This window comes from Humulus lupulus, chromosome 7, assembly GCF_963169125.1.
Source record: "Humulus lupulus chromosome 7, drHumLupu1.1, whole genome shotgun sequence".
NCBI classification, from domain to species: domain Eukaryota; kingdom Viridiplantae; phylum Streptophyta; class Magnoliopsida; order Rosales; family Cannabaceae; genus Humulus; species Humulus lupulus.
This window is the reverse complement of record NC_084799.1, coordinates 65,681,238-65,699,180: the sequence shown is the minus strand read 5'-3', so window position 1 is coordinate 65,699,180 and position 17,943 is coordinate 65,681,238. Positions and strand designations below refer to the sequence as shown.

The following is a 17,943-nucleotide window of genomic DNA, read 5'->3' as shown; positions in this document are numbered from 1 at the left end:
ATTTATTTTTTAATTAATTAATTAAATCCTTATTCAAATTAACTAATTATAATTTGAAACTTGATTTAATATTATTTATTTATATTGATACAAATTTATCAATATTAATAAATTTACCCAAATATTCTCTTTTATTCTCTAAATCTCATATCTCTGTAAATTTTCCAAAATTGACCTAGTCAACTTTAAAAATCCTAATTGATAATTAAATCAATTAATTGAGACATTCTAGATGATTTACTCAAAGGTGATGCGGGGACCATGGATCCATGAAATCAAGCTCCAACAAGTTACCGTGAAATTATTTACGAATAATTTCACTACCTTATTAATTCCTCGTGACTCCACTATAGACTCGGAATTGAACTCTTGAATTCATAGAACGTATTTTCAAAACCATAAATACGTTATCCATTGTTATAACCATTACAATCAGTCAATCCTCTATCGATGACTTACTAACGAGCTGGGTGCAAATTACCGTTTTACCCCTCATCAGTATTTTATCCTTAACTCCCACTAAGTTCCTTATAAATGATATTTCCGTGAACTTAATCACAGAAATGAGATCTCAATCATTTAACCTTTTGAACAAAGCAATTAAGGAAATCATCTTTTCACTTCTCATACAGAAGTTATAGATTTCGTATCTATGAATAATACTCCCACTCAATTACACTAATAAATCTCCAAGATGTAAGTATGGGCTAGACCGTAGGGTAAGCTGGTAACGAACAAGTCAAAAGATTTAAATAATATAATTAGCAGAATATTATCACTCAGAATTAAGATCGGCTTAATATATGGTCAACGTTGTGACATTGATTAGATTTGATAACAACGATACTTATTTATCAATCAATAATCAATATCGGTCCTAGTCCGATGTAACTAAATACATCCGATCTTATCTACTTGGTCGATGCCTTGGACAAGACATCACACCCTGAATGTGTAAGTAGATCATATCGTAGATTGCCTAATCAGTGAAAATCCAATGCACTGATCTAATCTTAGGACTCGTTCTTTTGAACATATAATTACAACTATAATCCACTGTGACCTAGTCACTATAATTGTAACTATCCATATGTTCGGGATTTTATAAATGTTTGTATTATTTCAATAATCATGTAATAAAACAAGCAAGCAACACGGTTGTCAAACTAAATGATTTCTACTACTTTTATTGATAATATGAAAACATGCTACATGTCCGACATGGTTTTATAAGGGCATAAAACCCAACAGACCTTTGGCAAGAATTACAGAGAAAAGGAGTTAAAAGTGTGGACAAATTCTTGGCCCGAGCTCAAGAGTGGATTAACCTAGAGGAGGCACGAGCTTTCGTCGTGGGAACCAGCCAGACCCATGTCTAGCCTGTTGGAGCGGTAATGGATGTTGCAGCTATGGCTCAAACTATTACCCAGAATAACCAAGGGGGAAATAACAAGAGGAAGGGAAATGGCGAGGGCAACCAGAGCGGGACAAAGAAAAATAAGTCTAGGGAGAAATTCAAACCTGTTTACACTACTTATACCGACCTAACGGACACTAGGGAGCGCATCTTCCTAGAAAATTCTACTCGCCCTCCATGGAAGAAGCCAGAGCCATTGAAGAACCAAAGGGCGAAGAGAGATTCTTCAAAGTTCTATCGATTCCATAATGACATCGGGCATAACACTGATGATTGTCGACAACTGAAGGATGAGATTGAAAATCTCATTAGAGTAGGACCTTTGGCCCAATACGCCCAAAATCAGGTGGTCCCTAATCAACCCGTTAGACCAAACCCTCCATCAATCCCCGAAGTTCCAGTAATTCAAACTGGAGCTCAAGCAAATCAGGTCGACCCTCCTCCGATAGTAGGGGGAGATATAACTACCATTTTAGGAGGTCCTCATTTGGCAGGCACGAGCAGCGGGGCCCAGAAGAGGTACATTAACGAATTGAAGTCCCATAACAGAGTGGAGTTCGTCCTGGAGCAGCGGTTATCGAAACAGCAACGATTGGAAAAGCAACCAATCATTTTCACAGAAGAGGATGCTAGCCACGTCCAATTCCCACATAACGATCCCTTGGTCATAACCATTTAGATCGCCAACCGGAGGGTTCGGAGGACACTGGTAGATAACGAAAGTTCTATGAATCTACTTTTCAGGTCCACCTTGGAAAAAATGGGGTTGTCTATAGCAGATTTGAAGGCGACCTCAATGACTCTGCACGGGTTTTCAAGTGAAGGGTCGGCAGCCATCAGGACGATCAGATTGGTAGTGACATTGGGAGAAGACTCGAGAACTATTTCCAAGTTACTTGAGTTCATGGTAATCTATTGTCCAATTGCATACAATGAGATTTTGGGTCGACCTGCGCTGATGGCGTTTGAAGCCATAACCTCTATCTGCCACCTAGCAATAAAGTTCCCCTCAACTACGGGAATATGCACCGTCAGAGGTGATCAGCTCGCTGCCAGAGAATGCTATAGCATTTCTATGAAGGTAAAATCACAATCCGAGCAGCAAGCTATGGTCATAAATGATGGAGGTGAGGAGTCCCAGGAAGTAGATTTACTTGTGGGACGGAAGAACCTCAACAAAAAGAAGATAGTGAAGTCGCCCAACACAATGACATTGATCCACAGATGGGTGAAGACAGGTCAGAAATCCAAGCCATAGAGGAGCTCGAGGAAGTAAACATTGACCCTAAATAAGCTTCAAGATTCGTAAAGGTTGGGAAGAATCTTGATGATAAAAGGAAGAAGGAGCTGCTCAATTTCTTACAGGAGAATCTAGACGTTTTTGCCTAGTCACATGAAGATATGGTGGGAATAAGTCCGAGTGTAATCATGCATACCTTAAATTTGGACAAGAACGTGCCTGCAAAATCCCAAAAACGGAGACGCTTTGGAATATTCTGAACTGAAGCTCTTGAGGAAGAAGTAGCTCGACTATTAAAGTGCGGGTTTATCCGCGAGGCAAAATACCTGATCTAGGTTTCCAATCCCATGTTGGTCCCAAAGCCAAATGGGAAAAGGAGGACATGTATCAACTTCTCCGATTTGAATAAAGCTTGTCCCAAGGATTGTTTCCCACTGCCAGGGATTGATCAGTTGGTAGATGTCACAGCAGGTCACGAGCTCATATCCTTCATCGATGTGTATTCTGGATATAACTAGATCACGATGAATCCTGCGGACCAGGAACATACTAGCTTCATGACCCCAAATAATGTATATTGTTATAAAGTTATGCCCTTCGGGCTAAAGAATGTCGGAGTAACATATCAGCGCTTGGTCAACAAGATGTTCGCTAATCAGATCGGGAGAAGTATGGAGGTGTATGTCTATGACATGCTTGTCAAATCAAAGACCACCGATAACCATGTATCTGATCTAAAAGAATGTTTTGGAATATTGGTATGACATGAAGTTGAATCCTCCGAAGTGCACTTTTGGAGTGGCATCTGGAAAAATTTTGGGGTTCATAGTCAACACGAGGGGGATAGAGGCGAGTCCTGAGAAAGTCAGATCATTGTTAGAAATTCCCTCACCCAGGTCGCGTAAAGAAGTTCAAAGCCTGACTGGAAGGGTAGCATCTTTGAATCGTTACATTTCGAAATCTACTGACAAGTGCCTGCCATTCTACAACTTGCTCAGAGGAAACAAAAAATTTGAGTGGACTGAGGAGTGCGAACAGGCATTCCTCGACCTAAAAACACACCTAGCCGAGCCCCCAGTGTTATCTAAGCCTATATCTGGAGAACCTCTATTCCTTTATCTGGCTGTGATAGAAAATGCAGTTAGTGCTATGTTAGTTCAAGAAGAAGACAGTGCTAAAAAACTAGTATATTATATAAGCAAGAGACTTCTCGGAGCTGAGTCACGATACCCACTGATAGAGAAACTGGCATTCTGTCTGATATTGGCTTCCAGGAAGCTCCTGCCATATTTCCATTCCCATTCAATCAACGTCATGACCGACCAACCTTTAAGGCAGATTTTGCAAAAACCTAAAACGTCGGGGCATCTTTTAAAATGGGCTATCGAGCTTAGCCAGTTTGAGATATTGTACATGCCACAAACCTCAATCAAAAGTCAGGCCCTTGCTGATTTTATGGCTGAATGCACCGGATTTTAAGAGCTCTTGAAGGAGCCAGTGTAGGAGTTATGGAAAATCTTCATGGATGGATCATCAAACGAGAACGGATCAGGAGCTGGGATCATCTTAATCTCACTAGAAGGGCATCGATATCATACATCTATGAGATTCAAATTCAAAGCATCCAACAACGAAGTCAAATATGAGGCCTTACTGGCTGGGCTGAGAGTGGCAAGGGAGCTCAAGGCGAAAGTCATCCAATGTTATAGTGATTCTCAGCTCGTGGTCAATCAAGTATTGGGAGAATATTAAGCTTGAGGTACCAAGATGGCAGCCTACCTAGCTAAGGTGAAGGAAGAACTGTCTGAATTTGAGTACAGTTCTGTTGAACAGATACCCCACGAGCAGAATTCTAATGCTAACGCTTTGGCGCGGCTTGCCACCACAAAAGAAGCTGAGACATTGAATGTAGTGCCAGTGGAGTTCTTGGATAGCCCGAGTGTAACAGAAGAAATGATAGAGGTCGAAATGATCGACACAAGACCGACCTGGATGTCTCCCATAATGGAATACCTCACAACAGGAAGGCTACCTGACGACAGAAAGGACGCAAGAAAAATACTTTATCAAGCTTCGCGGTACGTAATAGTGGATGGAACCTTGTATCGACATGGTCATTCTTTGCCTCTCCTATGATGCGTTCTGCCTGAGGAAGAAAAAACCATTTTACGAGAAATACACGAAGGTTTTTGTGGAGATCATGCTGGGGGGAAAAATCTAGCACTGAAGATATTGAGGCGGGGCTATTTTTGGCCCACTTTAACTAAAGACTCAATCTCGTATGTTCAGAAGTGTGACAAATGCCAGCATTTTTCTATGATTGCCCGAGCTGCTCCGGTCGAGCTAATGATGTTGTCATCCCCGTGGCCATTTTCAGTATAGGGAATCGACCCAATAGGTTCCCTACCAATGGGAAAGGGAGGAGTTCATTACGCGGTGGTGCCGATCGACCATTTCACAAAGTGGGTGGAAGTCGAACCTCTGGCAACCATCACTTCAAAAAGAGTCCTAGACTTCGTGGAAAAGAGTATTATATGTTGGTTTGGGCTTCCTAAAATAGATCGTGTCAGACAATGGGACACAATTCGACAGCGATCTCTTCACTGACTTCTGTGAAAATATGGCATCACTAAGAGTTTCTCCTCAGTAGCATATCTGCAGGCCAATGGGCAGGTCGAGGCTGTGAAGAAAACCCTTAAGGCAAGCCTGAAGAAGAGGTTAGATGAAGCCAAAAAATTATGGCCCGAGCAGCTCCCGCAAGTACTTTGGGCCTACCGAACTTCTCACAGAACCTCCACAAGGCATACTCCTTTCTCCTTAACTTTTGGAAGCGAGGTCGTGCTTCTAGTTGAAGCCATGGTAGCCACCCATAGGCAAAGGTCATTTATTCTAGAACAGAATGATGGAATACTTAACACTTCTCTCGATTTGATTGAAGAAAAATGAGAAGAGTCGCAGTTACAGCTCACCCATTATCAACAAAATATCACTTGCTATTTTAATTCTAAAGTTAAGAGGCACAGACTCGGACTGGGAGACCTGGTTCTTCGAAGGGTCTTTTTAGCAAATAAGGATCCCAAGGATGGTGTATTAGGCATGAACTAAGAGGGACCATATCAGGTCATTGAGGTTTTGCGTGAAGGAACTTTTAAGATAGCTCAGCTGAATGGGAAGTAGTCCCACAACCTGGAATGCCCTACATTTAAAAAAGTATTATCAGTAGTACCGCCATCAATGTAAGGCTTATTTATAATAGTCATTTGATTAAATAATAAATGGATTATTAAATATATTTTTTTAAGGTTGTATTAGTTTTTGTTCTAATAGTTGTAAAAGCAACCAAGAAAGTTTCTACTTTCTGGTTACTTGGGGGCACATAACCCGAGGTTGGAAAAATTAAGCCTGCTTGATAAGATTAAGAAACTTAGAAGCTTGGAAAAAATTGATTATTCAACGGCTTTTTAAAGCTCGAGTTTTCATAAACCTAGCACGAACTAAGTTTAAGTCATTTAAAACCCTGGACATAACCAAGTGTGAAACTTAGAAGCTTGGAAAAATTGAGTATTCAACGACTTTTTAAAGCTCGAGTGTTCAATCAACCTAGCACAAATTAAGTTTAAATCATTAAAAAACTTTATTCTTAACAGGTATGATGCAAATAATCAAACAAAAACTTTGATATAACCAAGCTCGATAAAATCTATCCCGGTCTAAAAATCAATTCCTAAAATCTTGAATGTACAAGTCTAAGGATTCATAAGCATGAGAGATAATAAATGGAAGATAAATGGATCAAAAGTTAGATATATATTAAAATAGGACAAATCTCAAATTGAGCCCGAAGGCAATTGTTTAATATCCAAGAAACTGATAAACAATTACAAAGAAAAACAAATACAAAGGAGATATCATTGGGCTCCATTAGCTCGCCCCGAATATGTGACCTCCTGGCCCTCTCCCTCCGCCATTTCAGATGCATCACCAGTCTCTGACGGTTCTTGCAAGATTCGAGCCTTGAATTTTGCAAGGTACGGATCCCACAGCCCAGGTTCCATGAAAGAGAAGTTCCCATTTGGGCTAACGGCCCAGAATTGGTACAACATCTCCTCCATGGCCGCCTTTTCTTCTTTGTGTGTGACTTCGGCCTCGAGCAGTTTTGCTTTGACCTCATCAATCTCGGCCTGAAGTTGTGCAGTTTGAGCTTAGGAGGCAGACAATGCAGTTTTTGAAGCCTGCTCGTTTTCTTGGGACGAGGAGAGAGCAGCTTTGGCATCATGCTCATTCTTCTTAGCAGCTGTCAAGGCAGCTTTGGCGGCCTACTCACCTTCTTAAGCAGCAGTTAGGGTGGTTTTGGCAGTGTTCATCTCGGCCTGGAGCTCCTCATTTCTGGCCCTAGCACAAGCTATGCTGCGGTACTAAGCCAAGGCAGACTACAAAATAACAAAACAAGTCAGAGATATACACCTATTCACAGTAAAAAAAAATTCACCAAGGAAAGAGAACTCACAATGAGGTTCATCCCCATGGCGGATTCCATAACATTCTCCAGGCTGCGTTCCTCGATGGTCCTCAGGTCCCTCATGCTAGCTTTGTAGGCGTGCCCCACCATATGGCTCACAGTCTCATAGATGATACCCCGAAAGGCTTCAGGGATCTTCTCCGGGTCTTGAGGATCCACTGGTCTTGGGGAAGAGGAGGCATGAATCGAGGTAGGGGAGGAGGAAGCTGCCCAACAGCAACATTGGCCACCGAAGCTGACTCCCGAGTCAAGCTTGTGTCCTTATTCTTGGCGGGGGACTTTGAAGTGTTCCTCGTTGCAGGTGTGGTCTTCTTCGCCACCCTGAGCCTCTTCACGACGGGGCCTGTGCCGGCTTTCTTAGCCTAGAAAGCAGTTCGGAGGTCAGGAGCTCCTGGTTGTTCCATCTCTTCTCCTAAAAAGAACAAAAGGAGTTAGTTCACAAAAATAATGTTTCAAAAAGCATTTATAAAGAAAGAAAGAAAACAAAGATCCTACCCTCCGAGCTGGGGGATGAGTCTATTATCACCAGCTCAGGTGTTTTGACCTGGATAAGCACAACCTCCGGCCTTAGAACTAATGGAGGAGAAGGGGAGTCTACAGATAATGCTTCTTGGATCCTAAGGGGTTCAGGTTCTTCCTCAGGGCTGGAGTCATCTACATATTGTCTGAATCCAGGGGCAAATGCACCCTGGAGCAGAGAAGGCCAAGATCTACGGTTTGTCCTGTATTCTTAAAAAATGGCGGATCTAAAATTTAGGGTGTTGTTAACTATGATTGTGCCCCTATGATAACTATTGTCATGGTGTACCACTAAGCGATCTACGCACTGGAGCAAGGTTACATTTAGATCTAGGTTGGAAGGATGACGGTGGATGAGCTGATTCGGATTATAACGAACTAACCTAAAATCGGTAACAACCCTATCTAATTCCCTAATGGGGTATGGGTTACCTTGGCCGGAGGGGCTAGCTGCTGCCCCTGGCATAACTCGGTCTAGATCGAGTTCCCGGATAGCCTCAGGAGCCCACCTTTTTCGCATGAAAGGCACCTCGTCCTCTTCCTCCTCATCGTCCTCAATGGATGGCAAGGCCTCTTGAGAGGAGGGAAGCTCAAGGATCACCGAAAGAGGATCCCGGGTCCTCAAGGCCAGTGTTTGACCTTCGCCGATCAACTGGCAGGCCAGCATCATGACGTCATTCATGACCTAGTGATAGTCTTTTTCACTGGGGGAAGTCCGGACAGCTTCTCATACTAACCCCCGAAGGTCACAGACTTTTCCATCCTCGCAAATATGGCTGCACGAGAAACAAATTCAATCAAGACATGTACAAAAAATATATATATTAAAGGAACAAAAATTCATGATCTGAATTTACAAGGATGGAAGACTTACGAGGTTAATTGAAGTAACGGTGTTCGCAGTTTCTGAAGCCATTCGACGTAAAGAATAAATCTTTGTAAGGGAAATTTGAGTTTTAATGCAATAAGTGACACTCTGTTTGAAAAATACCATATCCCTATAAGCCTCTCGTTTTGGTGCTACTAATGCTGTTACTACCCAAAATACCCCTGGCATAATTTTCTCAAACTCTCTGTATTCTCTCCCAAAATACCTGAACCAAGCAAACTTTGAAATCGATAGGCCTCGATTGAATCCGTAGAACCCAACCTTCATTGTCTTCCACGACCACGAACAAGGGCTCCCAAAGGGTGACGATCGGAGAAGGGGAAGGAGAAAACGTCGAGCTATCCGACCAAATTTTTAGGAAACAACCTCAAAGAAATCGAAGGTGAGGGATTTCATTTTTAATCTGCAATATGTGTATGTGCCTGGTTTTTTTGTTGATTTTTGTTCATAGGATAGATCGGGGCTTGGAATGAAGAAATCTGGGTTTTTTTCGATATTTTTCATGAAACTCGATAGAAATCGATAGGACTCGATAGTATAGGATAGGGACTGGATTAGACTATGCCTCGATAGGCCTCGATAGGAATCGTTGGGACTCGATGATACAAGGCTTTGGAAATTTTAGAACCTACCTCGATATGAATCGATAGGACTCAATAAGACTCGATGATACATGGCTTTGGGATTTTTAGGACCCACCTCGATAGGAATCGATAGGCCTCAATAAGACTCGATGATACACGGCTTTGGGATTATTTGGGACCCACCTCGATAGGAATCGATAGGACTCGATAAGACTCGATGATACACGGCTTTGGGATTTTTAGGACCAACCTCGATAGGAATCGATAGGCCTCGATAGGACTCGATATGACTTGACTTTGGTTTTTTTGCCTTACCTTGATAGGCCTCGATAAGACTCGATAGTAACCCGATGATATTATTCTTTGTGATTTTGGAACCCACCTCGATAGGCATCGATAAGACTCGATAGAACTCGATTGTTTCTGCCTTGATAGTAACTGCCTTACCAGATTGTTTTACATTTTTAACATTTTTAACATTTTTTTTGTTTTTTTTCCAGATGCCTAAACTTATTGTGCCGTTGGAGAAACACTTTCCTGGCCGTGTCACTTATAGGGGTAGTGCCTACTTGGATACCCTTATAGAGCAGTTTAAGAGGCATGGTCTTATTGAAAGAGCACAGGCATGCCCGTTGGGATACTTCTTTAAGGCAAAACCATTTAGTTTTTCTGGGGTTCTGATGCATCAGCTAATGTTGCGTAAGGTAGAAAGTAAGAAGCCTGAAGAGGGTCAGTTCTACCTGGGCAACACTCTGTGTAGATTTGGTATTGCAGAGTTTGCCCTAGTTACCGAGCTAAATTTTGGGAAATCATCGTCCCCAGATGAATTGAAAGAGCATCTTTCAAGTGATCGGATCATCCAGGAATATTTTAATGGTGATTCGAAGGTTAGTTTTGGTCAGTTGGAAGATGCATTGAAGGCCTCCACAAACCCAGAAGATGCATTTAAGCTGGGTTTGTGCTATTTGATAGAGGGGGTACTAAATGCCCCAGAGAAGACAACAATGATATGGGGAGATTCCCTGAGGATGGTTGATGATATTGATTACTTTTTCAAGTATCCTTGGGGGAAGTTGTCATTTAAGAAGGTTAGCAAAGGCCTTCAAAAGGACATGAAGAAGAAATTGAAACACTATGAGGAGACGAAGAAAGAGGGGTCAAGCAAAAAACAGAAGGAGGCAAAGTATAGTTTCAATTGCTATGCACCCGTGCTTCTTTACTGGGCTTTTGAGGCCATGCCTTCTCTCGGGAGTAAGTTCGGTGAGAATAGTGGGAATCAGATTCCGAGGATGCTCAGCTGGGCTACGAAGACTGATATCACTATTTCGACAGCTCTGTTGGTTCCTATATTCGCCAATCATCGAGTAAGTTCCATTTTATCTTGTTAAATGTCACAAATTAATTGATTAACAATTTATTTTATTAAAGCTTTTCTGACACATGTTATTCAATCATGCAGTTAGTGGTATTTTCCATGCCGAAGCCACGTCCCAGTGAGGTAGTCTACTACAATAGCCTCCCAGAAGTTGATTCCAGGTTATTCCCTGAGTTGGAGGCTGGGACTGCAGTGGATGAAGTAGTGGTACCTGAGAAGGAGGCAGAGAAGCTAGCAGAAGTTGCAAAGGAAGCCTCCATTTTTTATGAGGATGTCCCGAGGGTTTAGGAGGGCACTTCACAGGCCTGTGCAGCTTCATCTAGTCAGGTTGCCCAGCCTGATTATGAGAAATTGATGCAGAGGCTCAAGAGGGTTGAGGAGGGCCAGGCAACCTTACTACAGAATCAGACCACGATCATGGCTCAGTTGGCGCAACTGCTTTCACTGGTCTCAGGTCAATCCACCGACGTAAAATCAGATACAGAGTCTGATATCTTGCCTGCAGACTACGAGCGCGATGATCAACCCTCCACTCCACAGGCCCAGACATCTGTAGCTGCCAGTGATGCTGACAGTCCCAGTGTACGAGTACTACAGTCCGAGGAGGCAGCTGGCCTTGAAGTTGTCAGGAAGAAACGCAGGCCCAAGCGTTTTGATGACTTCACCGACCCAAAAAAGAAGATCAGACTAGATAAACAGGGGCTAGTTGTTGAACCACTGAGGAAGTGTGACCCACAGCAGGAGAAGAGCTTCCATAAGTGGATCATCGGGAAGATCGACAATAAGAGAGACCGCAACGTGTATACTGGGACGCACGGTGTGGCATGGTTCTTACAGTTGCACACAGTCCAGACTTGGCTTTGGGATTCGGTATGTAAATTACATTCATGTTTTCAATTCAATCTTAAAATATATTGATGGTACTAACGAATTTTTATGTTTTTTTAGCATATTGATGCCGCTTTGCACATGCTATGCCGCCGACGCCACTTTTACCATGCTGCATTTCGGCAGGATGCTGCGATCATGAACACCACCTTCCCCCGGGTGTGCCTAGGTCGTTGGAATCATTACATAGAGACCGGCACTAAGTATACATGGGACGACGATGTGCTGAGAATGTTGAAGGGCGATGATAATCAATTCCTTGTATCATGGCAAAATGTGAGTGAAGTATATTTTGCCTTGCACATCGAGAAAGCCGCACATTGGATCGCCATTGAAGTCTCCATTCCAACGTGGTGCATCAACATTTATGATTCCAAACATAGCGTGCTCAGTCCCGCTCTGATGGAGGAAGCGATCAAGCCTTGGTGCTTATTGTTGCCTTCATTGTTATGGTGTTCTGGCATGTTTGACGACCATGAGGACCTCCAGGTATATCCTGAGCAGAATGCAAAGCCTTTCTCATATTGTCGTATTCCTCCAGAGGAGTGTCCTCAGACTAAGACAAGGTATTCCCCTATTTAATTAGTGGATTTTGAAATCTAAAAATTAAAGTTATTTTTATCTTCTATTGACACAAAATCGATTATATGCAGTGGGGATTGTGGTATGTTTGCCATCAAACATATCGAGCATCTGGTTGCCAGGCTACCACTCGATACTGTTATCGATGAGAACATCCAGCATTTCAGGACCAAGTGGTGTGTGGACCTGTTTTATCAGAATTTGGCCCCGTGATACTCTTTACATTTTTGTCTTACACATCTTGTATAGTATAGCATATAGTTAGTTTTGTATATTATTTTTTATCAAACAATATTTTTTGAAAAAGTTATTAAATAAAAAAGTATTAAATTCACATAATGTGTCTACCTCGACATCCAAACCAACAAAGTATTAGAAGAAGTATTCCATATGATAAATGCAGCAAAATCAATTAAATAATTACATAACACAATATTTTAAATCCTAGCCTTACATGACTTCCTATTGTGCCCACTACCACCACATATGCTACACTTACGTGGCTTAACAATCTTTTCCCTGCGTGAATCATAGCGATTTGTCTTTCGCCTACCCACTTTCTGTTTCCTGGGCCTTCCTACAGGGGTTTTCTCAGCGAGGATGCCGACAACCGTATCTCTGATGTGATCAGGGATTACCCATTCATCCTCGTTCCCAACAGGGTAAATAGTATCTTTATAAGTGTCCTTCAATGCCTCGATTCTATAGTAAGGGGAACACAATGAGTAAATGTTTATGCTTCTTTTTCTGGCTGCAGCAAAAGCATGTACACAGGGTATCCCAATGGTTTGGAACATGTCTCAAGAGCATGATTTTGTGGCCAAGTTCACCTCACCATCACCATTACCATCGACCACAAGAAATTCATGATGACCAAGGACTAGGACATCTAAAAAAATTGCTTTATCACCTATTTTCTTCAAATCATTTTCCATCTTAGGTGATAACACAGTTGTTGCTTTTGCAGCTCTTTCACATCTATCTGCAAACCAAGACTGAAGAGTGAATCTTATGAATTCAAGAAAAGTGGCGACTGGAAAGTTCCTTGCCTCCTTGGTCTTATAGTTAAAGCTTTCTGCGTAGTTACTCATCATGTATTGTATCGGTTACCAGGAAAATAAGCACTACTCCACCTTTCAAAGCCAATTCCCTATAGATATTGAGCAATGGGCGGATCAATTACCTTAATCTTGTCAAAGAACTTGTGAAATTTCATTCTTCGAAATGCGCACGCTGCACACCCCATGATGTCTTGCACGTGGTCAGTTTTGAATTTTGCCACAACATTCATACAGATATGATGGTAACATGCAACGTGATACGCATCTAGGAACACAAGCTCCAAAGCATGATTAATGCTTTTATGCCTGTCCGATACAAAAGCAAGGTTCTCAACATCCCCTATGTCTTCCTTCAATTTTCTCATGAAATAAGTCCAAGAGTTATGGTTCTCACTGTCCACCAATGCAAACGCAATTGGAAACAACTGGTTGTTTGCATCCAATGCAACATCACAGAGCATGTGGCCACCATACTTATTCTTCAAGAATGTGCCATCCACACAAATTACAGGACGACAGTACTGGAAACCACACCTAGAAACACCGAGGGAAAAGAAGCAATACAAGAAACGACCATCTTCTGCTACAAAATCAGTAATTGTACCTGGGTTCTTATGCTCCAACTGACACAGGTATCTAGGTAACTTGGAGTATGATTCCTCAGGTGTCCCTCTGACATACATAAGAGCCTTTTCTCTACATCTCCATGCCTTCTCATAGCTCATTTCAACCCCAAAATGGTGCTTCATGTCCTCCCTTATGTTGTTTGCCATGTACCGAGTACCATCGGTAGCAAATTTCCTCTTGATTAGGTGCCCAACAACCCACGATGATGCTTGAAGGTGGTCCTTATCTCGAATTTCTTGTGAGCAAGTGTGTACTTCGTTGTATGCAGTAATCTCAAACATTTCAGATCGCATTTTTTTCTTACCCCTCAATCTCCAACCACAATCAGGATCCTTGCAGGTAATGTACCATACATCAGTCCCAGATTTCTTCACCATAAACTCAAAATTATTCTTCATCGCAAATATGGATGCTTTGGTTTTTAATTCAAGCTTGTTCTGAAAGAACTTCCCAAGGTGCAATTCTCCTGAAGCTTTGCTGGTTGAGGAATGATGTTGATGTGAGGCCTCTATATCCTCTTTGGAGAACATGGGAGCACTCCATGTTCTACGATCTTCACCTAAGTCCAATGGAGAACTCCATCTAAAACTATCATCGGTTCTACTTGGACCTGGACGACTACTGCTGGTCCCAGGTGTTTGCCGGTCTTCTATTCTGCGCTCCTCATCTACCATAACATCTTAACTCTGTGTTGGAAAATTTGCCCTAACATCTGGCCCACCAAGATCTGTTGCATCAGCAACAGGATCGTCGTTGACATAAGGTTCATAGCCATAGGGATCGTACTCCACCGTGTCATGCACATATGAAGGATCTCTAACCGGGATATCATCACGGACTATGACATCTGGATTTGTCTCGGGAACACATGTTCCCACGTCACCTTGAGTTCCTTTGAAATCATGACATGGAGGAGAAATGTTCTCTTCAAATCGAATTTCTTTATTAACGCTGGCAGAAGCGGATGCATTTCTTACACCTCCCTTCTTAATCAATGTGACACATAGAGGAATGAGCTTCTCTGCAGATTTCGATGCTAACCCAATGAATGCACGCACTTGCCTATCATTTTTTATAACGGTAGGTTTGACGAATTGTGATAGGCATGTGTACGGGACCTCAATTTTCAAGTCATGTACACATTTATCCACTTCAAGCTCATCGTACAGAATGTCAAGCAGATGCTCATATGTCACACCCTTCTCCACGGGAAGAACTTGATTTTCAGCATCTCTGAAAATCCAATCCCTATTTTCGAGCTCCCAAACACCATTGAATGCAACAAATACGGAAACAGTCGAATCTGCAAAAAAAAACAAAAAAAAGGTCAAAAAGTTAAACTACAACATAAAACAGAAAATATCGATTTCTATCGATATATGTCGAGTCCTATCGAGGTCACACATATCGAGTTTTATTGAGTACAGTCGAGGACTATCGAGGCAAACAATCCAATAAAATTCTTATACACCTATCGAGTTTTATCGAGTACAATCGAGGACTATCGAGGCAAACAATCCAATTAAACTCTTATACACCTATCCTGTTTTATCGAGTACAATCGAGGCAAGCAATCCAATTAAACTCTTATACACCTATAGATTTTTATCGAGTACAATCGAGTTATTAAATCCAATTAAACTCTTATACATCTATCGAGTTTTATCGAGTACCATCGAGGTACTAACATCCTAACATTATCGAGGCACGTCGAGGTCCATCAAGGACCATCGAGCCAGCATGCATGCAACACATCGAGACCTATCGAGTTTCATCGAAACTCATCGAGGCAGGAAAAAAATCCAGAAAAAAACGCACGAAGTATCCAAAATTTATTCCGTGAAAAATTGCAATAAAACATGAAGGCATACGCAGATCTGTTCGAAATAAGACAAGTAATGTAACCAGACAAGTTTCCTCACTACATATAACAAATATATACTTACCCATACGATTTTTTTCCCTAGTTCCGAAATCCAAAATGAAGTTTCTTGACTTGAAAGGACTCACAACTTGCCCCTAGATCCAAAATGCAAATTAATGGTGGCTGGCTTTTTTTGTGTGTACGAGAGTTTGAGAGATAGAGAGGGAAAACATAAGAGATAGTGAAGACTGTGAGAAAAAGAGAGGGAAAATTATGCCAGGGGTATTTTGGGTAGTAACGACATTAGTAGCACCAAAACGAAAGTTATATAGTGATAAGGTATTTTTCAAATGGAGTGTCACTTATTGCATTAAAACTCAAATTTTATAATCGTTTGGATGGCTAGGGAGCTCAATGACAGAGGCGGAGTTAGGAAATCACGTGAGGTAGTAGAATACGTCACCGCGTCCCTTCTGGTCGGGGCTTTCCTTGAGGCAGAAGAAGTACAATATGTCTGCTGAGGTGAGGACCTCCCACTCGTGTTTCAGGAACAAGTACTTCAGACCCGCCAAAAGTATATACGAATTTGGGGGAAGCTGGAATGGAGCTAACTTCACGTAATTCAAGAAATCCTCGAAGTACTAGTCCAGGGGAAGGAAGGCCCTAGCCTTCAGGTGCTCATCACTCCAAGCTGCGTAGTCATCTTGGAGAGGAGAACAACTCATTTCCCCTTCGAACGTAGGTCAGGCGAGGAGAGTTCCAGCTCTGACCTCTATGTTATGGCTCAACATAATCTTATTCACTCTCCCCTGAGTCGTGATCTTGGAGATGATACGCTCAGCCACGAAATACGCATTGGGATCGACCATGATATCCTTCTCAACCACCGAACCAAAGTGGGGGATGGGAGATTCGGGGGCGACCTGCTTCCCCTTGTTCTTCTGATGAGAGGACAAGCTCGAGGCATTCTTATTCAGAGTGTTCTTCTTTTGAGGAGCCATCAGATCACCTAACGACAAAATGACCTAGTTAGTAGGTGACCTAAGATGATCTAAAACTATTACGCGAGAGTACGAAGAATGAAACGGTTATTTTGGTTATCCGAGCTAAAATTAGCCTCAGTCCCATCATGTGATGCCACGCGATGTCCTAAGCTACGCACCTCAGTTTCCTAACAGTCCCTTGATATTTAGGGATTCATGTGTCAGAAATGTCAGACCACTATTTTCTTTGGGAAGTGGTTTAGTGCAAACCACCCAAGAAAACGTAACCTTTAAGCTATCTAGTTTTAAACCTAAAAACCCTTCATTTTCTTTACCCCAAATGGGTATTCTTTAAATCAATTCACCATTAGGCTTACCTAGATTTACCCAGAAATTTCCCCAGTTTTATGGACGTCTTATTTCTAAAGCATGTTTGGACTCACCCGTTGAACCTAAATCAAAACCTATTCCCTATGAACATTTAGAAATAGCCTACCAGTAACTACATTAAGTGTTGCGAATGAACAAGGTTAAGAATAGAAATTCCATTGGATAAAAAAAAAGGGAAAAAACTCTTCAAACCAAAGAATGAGAACTTATAGGAAAGTACGTTCATAGATTGGAGGGAGTAGACTAAGCAACGGGAAGCACTGGGAAAGCTTCTGAATGTTTGGGCACGATGAACGGTTTTGGGGATTCTGGGAAAGAATGGAAGTTTGGAAGTTCCAAAAAGGGAAATTTTTAAATGCAAAGGTGGTGAAGTTTGAAATTTGGCCATCCTATTTATACGTAAATTAGGGAAATTAATCGGAGCCATCCAATTGGGTTAGTTCAAGATCCAAGGGCCAAGATTAAATAGACCAAAAAGCAGCAAAAATTTGACTAGACAATTATTGCAGTCCTCGAAACCTGAACAAACGCCAATTATGGTACACCATGTGTCCAGTACTCGAGTAGTAGGTAGGCATGGTTTTATGTAACATAAGTCTAAAAGCCCCTACTGTGTAGGTCAGAAAGTGACTACATCATACACGAGCAGGAGCTTGGGGGCAAATGATGTACCTTGATTTTAGCACGAGTCCATGCACTCAACTCAGGTACAGCTAGTAGATAAGTATACAGAGAAATAGCCAAGGAGAATGATATCTGGTTATTATTCACGTGGGCAACTCGAGATTCATAGTGGTCATACGTGGTGTAACGGACCAAAATTACTAATAAGGCTTAAGGGTCTTGATTAGTGTGTCGGGAGGGCACAATTGGAAGTTATGTGAATTATGTTAGGAGTGTGTCTTAAAAGCATGTAAAGACATTTGTTTTTCTGTGAATAAATAAATACAACGGTTTATTATTGTTGTTATATTTAGATTGTTAAATTATTGTTTGAATAATTTT

General features: G+C 41.7%; 1 protein-coding gene across 1 annotated transcript; it reads left to right on the top strand.

Annotated features, from left to right (window-relative positions):
• The first annotated feature begins 11,249 nt into the window (after positions 1-11,249).
• Positions 11,250-12,226, top strand: LOC133791799 (uncharacterized). Its single transcript, XM_062229715.1, has 3 exons — positions 11,250-11,413; positions 11,492-11,997; positions 12,085-12,226. The coding sequence occupies exons 2-3, from the start codon at positions 11,513-11,515 to the stop codon at positions 12,224-12,226; spliced, it is 627 nt and encodes a 208-aa protein (XP_062085699.1). The 5' UTR covers positions 11,250-11,413; positions 11,492-11,512.
• The last annotated feature ends 5,717 nt before the right edge of the window (positions 12,227-17,943 follow it).

Bases quoted from the DNA above. Each gene is read 5' to 3' on its own strand.
- LOC133791799 (XM_062229715.1), top strand. From the start codon at position 11,513: ATGCTATGCCGCCGACGCCACTTTTACCATGCTGCATTTCGGCAGGAT. The intron at 11,998-12,084 runs GTATTCCCCTAT...GATTATATGCAG, and splicing joins TGTCCTCAGACTAAGACAAG to TGGGGATTGTGGTATGTTTG.